At 47.6% G+C, this 5,777-nt stretch overlaps 1 protein-coding gene across 1 annotated transcript; it reads left to right on the top strand.

Annotated features, from left to right (window-relative positions):
- Positions 1–2,850, top strand: UBL5 (ubiquitin like 5). The gene is made up of 5 exons (XM_080808779.1): positions 1–1,357; positions 1,632–1,698; positions 1,898–1,981; positions 2,130–2,167; positions 2,657–2,850. The coding sequence occupies exons 2-5, from the start codon at positions 1,643–1,645 to the stop codon at positions 2,698–2,700; spliced, it is 222 nt and encodes a 73-aa protein (XP_080664905.1). The 5' UTR covers positions 1–1,357; positions 1,632–1,642; the 3' UTR covers positions 2,701–2,850.
- Positions 2,851–5,777: the final 2,927 nt, after the last annotated feature.

The raw sequence follows: 5,777 nt of genomic DNA, 5'->3' as shown, positions 1-5,777 counted from the left end.
AAGGAAAATAAGAATCAGAGAAGGTAACTGTCTTGCTTGAGATCATACAGTTTAATATTAAGGGGTAAGGTTGGGTTTTTCACTCATCTGTCCAAATTCAAAGCCTGTGTCTCCAACCTGAGCAAGTTTTCCATTCAGATTCCCCACCCTCTGGAGCGCTCACAGAATTCTGAGAGGAATGACAGGTCCGAGTTTTGAGCAGGAAGGCCCCTGAGTCTAGTGTTTGTGGTAGGACCTCTTGGGCCAGCTCCCTAAGTCAGGTCAGCCCCCAAAGGGTCACAGAGCATCCGCTCTTTCCACAGGATGGTCTCTCACGTCTTCCACCTAATCTCACATCCCAGTTTGAGAAGGTGGATTGGGCAAATCAGAAGCGGTGGCTCATTTTCAGAGCGAATCCCTTCAGGCTCACCAAACTGGGAAAATCCTGTCTGCTGAGAGAGAATGGCCTAATGGCTCCACTGGCAGCTGTTTGGTTGAACTTAGAGAAGGGTGCTCCCTGTCCCACCAGGACAAGCAGACCAGTCGAGGGGCTGCTTTGGGACTCAAAGCAAGGTTGAGATCTGGAACAAGGTGCTCCCTGTCGGGCCAGGGCGATCTGTCTTGAAGACACAAACCTGGGTGATTTTGCCCTTGTGCCCTTTCCAGGTTACGTGCCTGTGATGCTGGTCGGCGTGCAACTTGGGCTCCATTCTAATAAATGCTGGGATCCAGCACGAGATCAGGCGGACCCCCTGCTTATTGACTGTAGTCTGCGCCCTAGTGTCCCGGGGGGTCAGGAGCGATAGCCAAAGAGGAGGGGTGAGCAAAATGCTTCCAAGGCCCGGCTCCGAATGAAGGTAGGGGGCCGGACGAGATGACTGCACGACTCCACCAGGCTCCCCATAGCCCTGAGTCTGAGTCTCAACTAGGAGGCTTCGTCGGGCTCAGAAACGGGAAGTCACTAGCCCCCACGGGACGTCCCCGCGCTCCCCTGATGTTCCTGTCAAATCCCACACAAGACGACGTCTCCCCACATCTAAGGAGCCTCAACCAACAGCTTCCAACGGACTGGGCGCCGACCCCTGACCTCTGACTTCCCTTTCACGCCCATTCCCCCGCCACGCACAGCCCGGGACCCCAACGTGGCCCCACGCACCGACGTACAGGAATCCGCTGGGGACCCCGAAGCCGCGCCTGGGAACCGCAAACCCCTCCCGGACTTGGAACCGGAAAGAAGTCGGAGGGGTGTGGAGCGGGGAGCAAGGGACGAGCGCTTCCGGTTGTTCACTTCCGCTTCCGGCCCTTAGATCCCACTCCGACCCCGGCTCCGCCCTCGAGCGAGGAGGTTGTGGCGTCTGCAGGTTCCAGGCGTTTCGAGGTGAGGGGCTGCGTAGAGAGGTCCGGAGTCGGGGGAAACTGATGGGACCCGGCCCTCAAGGGTGTGCGCGCCTGCGAGAGGCGAGGCGGAGCCTTCAGGCGACCTGAGGGGGGAGGCGCGGCTGCCTGGGGCCCGCCGTCCTGGGAGTTGAGGCCCGGAAGGACTCGGATCTGGGAGGTTGAGGGGTAAACCTAAGACTCAAATCCGGAATCTTGGGTCCTTGGAGACCCCTGAAGTCCTGACTCTGCTGCCTTCCACCCCACACCGTGTGTAGCTCCAGACAGGATGATCGAGGTTGTTTGCAACGACCGTCTAGGGAAGAAGGTCCGCGTTAAGTGCAAGTATCCACCGGCGGCCGAGAGGCAGTGGTTCCTGGGGTGCTTGACATGAGGCCGGCAACTCAGTCTGTGTTGTACGGTGACTTTAGTTAAACCCGGGAGAGGGGGCGGATGGGGTCCTGGCAGAGGGCGTTCAGCCCTGGAATGTCCTCTTGCACGTTCTCCCTCTCCCTTCCATTTTCCTTAACTCGTCTGCGCCCAGCACTGATGACACCATCGGGGACCTTAAGAAGCTGATCGCAGCCCAAACTGGCACCCGTTGGAACAAGATCGTCCTGAAGAAGTGGTGAGTGCAGTTGGTAGAGCTGGGGGCTGGACGGGACTAGGTCAGGTTTGGGTTGGAGAGCCCTGCAGGCTCAGGCGGAGGCTCCTCAGCTTGCCTCCAGGGTGAAAAGCGACCTCCGACTTCTGCCTAAAAGGTTTCTATCCCACAGGTACACGATTTTTAAGGACCATGTGTCTCTGGGGGACTGTATCCTTTGTGTGACTTCTTGAGGAAGGGTCTACATACCAGACTTGGTTCTCTTTGTTCAGGGCTGGGAGTGCGTCTGTATGAGATTGTGCACATAAAATGTTTAACTTAGTATGCAGCACATGGTAAACATCTGGAAAATGGGAGCCATGTAATTGTTTTGTTGGGGGAGGAGGGTGGTTGGTGAAATACTTTGACTTGGCTTAGAAGACACTTTAAGGTCAAAATATATACATTACTTACATTACTGAACTCTACCTGAGTGTGGACAGGAGGTCAGTGTGGAGTGAGACTCAGGCAGGTCTGTTGTGCAAAGGGAGCACGAACCTTTTTTTTTTTTTTTTTTTTTTGTTCATAGTTTGGGTTCTTTCCAAATCAGAATGACCCAGTTCCAAATGGCTTCCTTGGCCCCGGGTGGAATCCTCGGGTGGAGGTGGAGAGGGTGGAGATGGAGGCCACAGTGAGAATTCCTTAACACCTTTACTTCAGATGAAATCCACGATGGGATGAACCTGGAGCTTTATTACCAATAGAGGAGAATTCCTTCCCCCTACTGTGCCCTGCCTTGTCTTCCCTTCCCCTCTTTTCTTCCTCCCCCCAGCCCCTCCTCTCCCGTCCTCACCCCCACACGGATATGGATACTTGTTTTTAAAAACTCATGTTAATAAAATCCTAGAAGTTGGTTCATTGTTGTCATCTTTGAGTGAGGCCTTATCTAATGTGGGGAGGGTTGAGGTCTGGTTGTCACTGTTCTCTCAGTACGCAGCTGCTCAGTAAGAACGAAGGATCAGCTGGGTTGATGAGGGAAGAGGAAGCAAGCAGCTTGGGAACCCCGCCCACAGCTCTGGGATTTGCCATGGGTCCGCGAAGGTCCTAATAGACCAAGGGGTGTCTGGGTACGGACAGTAGATAGAGTAGAATACAGATTCTGGATTCAGACCAACTATGGTTGGAATCCCAGCTCTGCCACTGAGAATGATTCTGAGCAGAGTAATTAACTTATCTACACCTTCATTTCCTTATCCAAACTGGAACTGACAGTATTTACTTCATTGCCATGTTATGAAATGCAGATGAGCCAAAGCAGGGTGAGTTATGCATCCACAGTTCCTGGACTTCTGAAATCCTAGTGGAGAGAGTGAGACGGTGTGGCATAGGCTGGTGGGATTTGGGGAAGCTAGCCCTTTGATCTTCAGATCAAAAAAGCACTCTACTCTAAAAAGCACCATGATGGCACCCACATCTCAATGAAATAATGCAGTCAAAACAGCAGGCTGTCTGGCACAAAGTGTTTTTTAAGCTGTCTCCAGCCTTCCTCCAGGTGGGAGTAGACAGGACACCAAACACCCCATCTGTGTTTCCCTGGCCACAGATCCTAGGGTCAATGTTGGCCTTTCCCCGGAGCTGCATTCTGGAGCCTTTCTCCAGAGGTTCACACAGAAACTTGCCGCATCCCTTTTCCCCTCTACTGTATTGACCTGGCTGATTTCCTGCATTAACATTAACATTAACATTAACATTTCCTGCATTAACATTAACATGCTCAAATCTAGCCTAGCTCCTTCCCTTCCCCCTAAGCACCACCCAGTCTTCTACCTTCATTTCACTACCAAGCTTCTTGGGAGGTGGACCTGCCAGATGCCTAGGGTGCTGCTGGCCTGTACTTCATGGAGGATGATTTCTCCTTAGACACCTCTCTACCTGTCCTCTTGGCTTCCCTTCTGTCTTTAGGACTCAGCTCCCTTCTAATGCCAGAAGTGTCTGTTTCCTGATACTTGCTCTCCCTACTCTTAGAGCTCTCTCCCCCGTATTTGTCTATTTGAAAATAAACCTGACAAGATTTTTTTTGGTAACACCGCAGCCTTGACAAGATGATTACTTGTTAATTTCAGTCAGCATAAAAAAGTACAGGCTGAAAGTAAAATGCGTCTTGTCCCATTCTCTCTCCTGAAGTCAGGTCTTTTCCAATACATTTATAGAAACTCCATTCTTATTTTTTAAAAATGATCATGCTAATACCTACTTGTAAAAACAATCCAAATGTTTTGTTAAATAAGTTTCTTATTAACAGCACCCCTCCCACCAGTGGCAATTTTTAACATATTTGATTAAATCTTCTGAAATACAACCTATGATTTTTATACAATTGGGATAATTATGCATTCTGTAATATACACTATTATATATACACCATTTGGTGCTTTTTTGTTTTAAGTAGGCTCTATGCCCAATGTGGGGCTCGAACTCATGACCCAAAGATCAAATCACATTCTCCACCAACCAAGCCAGCCAGGCACCCCAGTAGCTTGGTTTTTTATGCCTTATTTTTTTTACCTTTCCATATAAATTACCTCATTCCTTTTCATTAGTTCATTGATACTTGCTAGTTTTTCTCTTTTTACATAAAAAGGAAGTATGGAGGGATTTTTGTGATGATGGAAATCCCCTGTGTAGAACTGTGGTGGTAGATGAAGGACTTTGCATTTGTCAACCAGGATGTAGGAAGAAAGAAAGATGGCTGTCAAATGAATGTGCCTATATTATAAATGAATCACATGACCACACCAAAAGGGATTCGGAAGAAAAGAGCTGACCTGAGTAACTTTGGAAAAAGTATTTTAACTGGATACTGTAAGGCTAAAGACAATGAAAAGCATTATATGCAAACCCTGTACTCTAGTTAAATAAATTCATCACAGTGTTATGATTGAGAAATTCTGGAACTACGTTTGTACATATAAGACCACCACACACACTTGGATGAATGGGTAAATATATTGTAGATAGAGCCAAATTTCTCACTGCTGGAGGAAGAAGTTACAAATAAAATAAGGTGTGATAAAAGGAGGTCGCTAGAGTAAACCGTGTGAGACTGGATTAGAGTTGGAGGCATCAGTATGGACTCATATAAAAAAACTAAACTTTTTAGTATGTATACAGACATGCAGAAATGCAGATATGTATGCTTGTGTTTCCTTGCTTTACCCACTTGGACCAGAAGCAGTGATACTCCAGTAGCAATGGACATACCCAGCACTTAGATTTTGGTTTCTAAATACCATTCTCCAGTGAAAGGAACCAAGCCTTAGAGAAGTGATTGGTTCCCAGAACTAGGGCAGAGAATATACAAACTGAGCCTAGAATATCTTGTGGTACCACGAAGTAGAAAGTGCTCAAATAAAAAAGGATCAGAGCATGTAGAAAGGGCACAGAAGCCAACCTGTGATAGAGCTCCCAGTGGCCAAATTTTGAACAACCTGAACAACCAAATAATAGTATTGGGCTATGATCAAAAGAATAAAATAAGTATCTTTGAGTCCATGCTTGTATCAAGAAATAATTGAATATGTAAATAAATGGGGGAGAAGGGACAATTCTTTATTACAAAAGATTGCAGTTACATGTAGAAGGAAGGAGGGAAATAAATCACCACTGCATCACCATAGTAATAACTGCCATAGACACATATTGATAGATGCTAAAATTGGGGGGCAAAAGTTTAAGCAGAAGTAGTATATTAGCACAGCCTCAAAGTATCTCCCAAAAAGAGGAAAATGGTAAGTTGACAAAGAAGAGGAAAATAGTAAATTCATTACAAAGAAAAATAATA

Source organism: Martes martes, assembly GCF_963455335.1.
Source record: "Martes martes genome assembly, chromosome: 1".
Taxonomy (NCBI): domain Eukaryota; kingdom Metazoa; phylum Chordata; class Mammalia; order Carnivora; family Mustelidae; genus Martes; species Martes martes.
Note: the sequence above shows the minus strand (reverse complement) of the source record. Positions and strands in the feature narration are given on the sequence as shown.

Excerpts from the sequence above, each read along its gene's own strand:
- UBL5 (XM_080808779.1), top strand. The coding sequence starts at position 1,643 with ATGATCGAGGTTGTTTGCAACGACCGTCTAGGGAAGAAGGTCCGCGTT. Across the intron at positions 1,699-1,897 it reads AAGGTCCGCGTTAAGTGCAA|CACTGATGACACCATCGGGG; the intron begins GTATCCACCGGC and ends GTCTGCGCCCAG. Across the intron at positions 1,982-2,129 it reads AAGATCGTCCTGAAGAAGTG|GTACACGATTTTTAAGGACC; the intron begins GTGAGTGCAGTT and ends TCTATCCCACAG.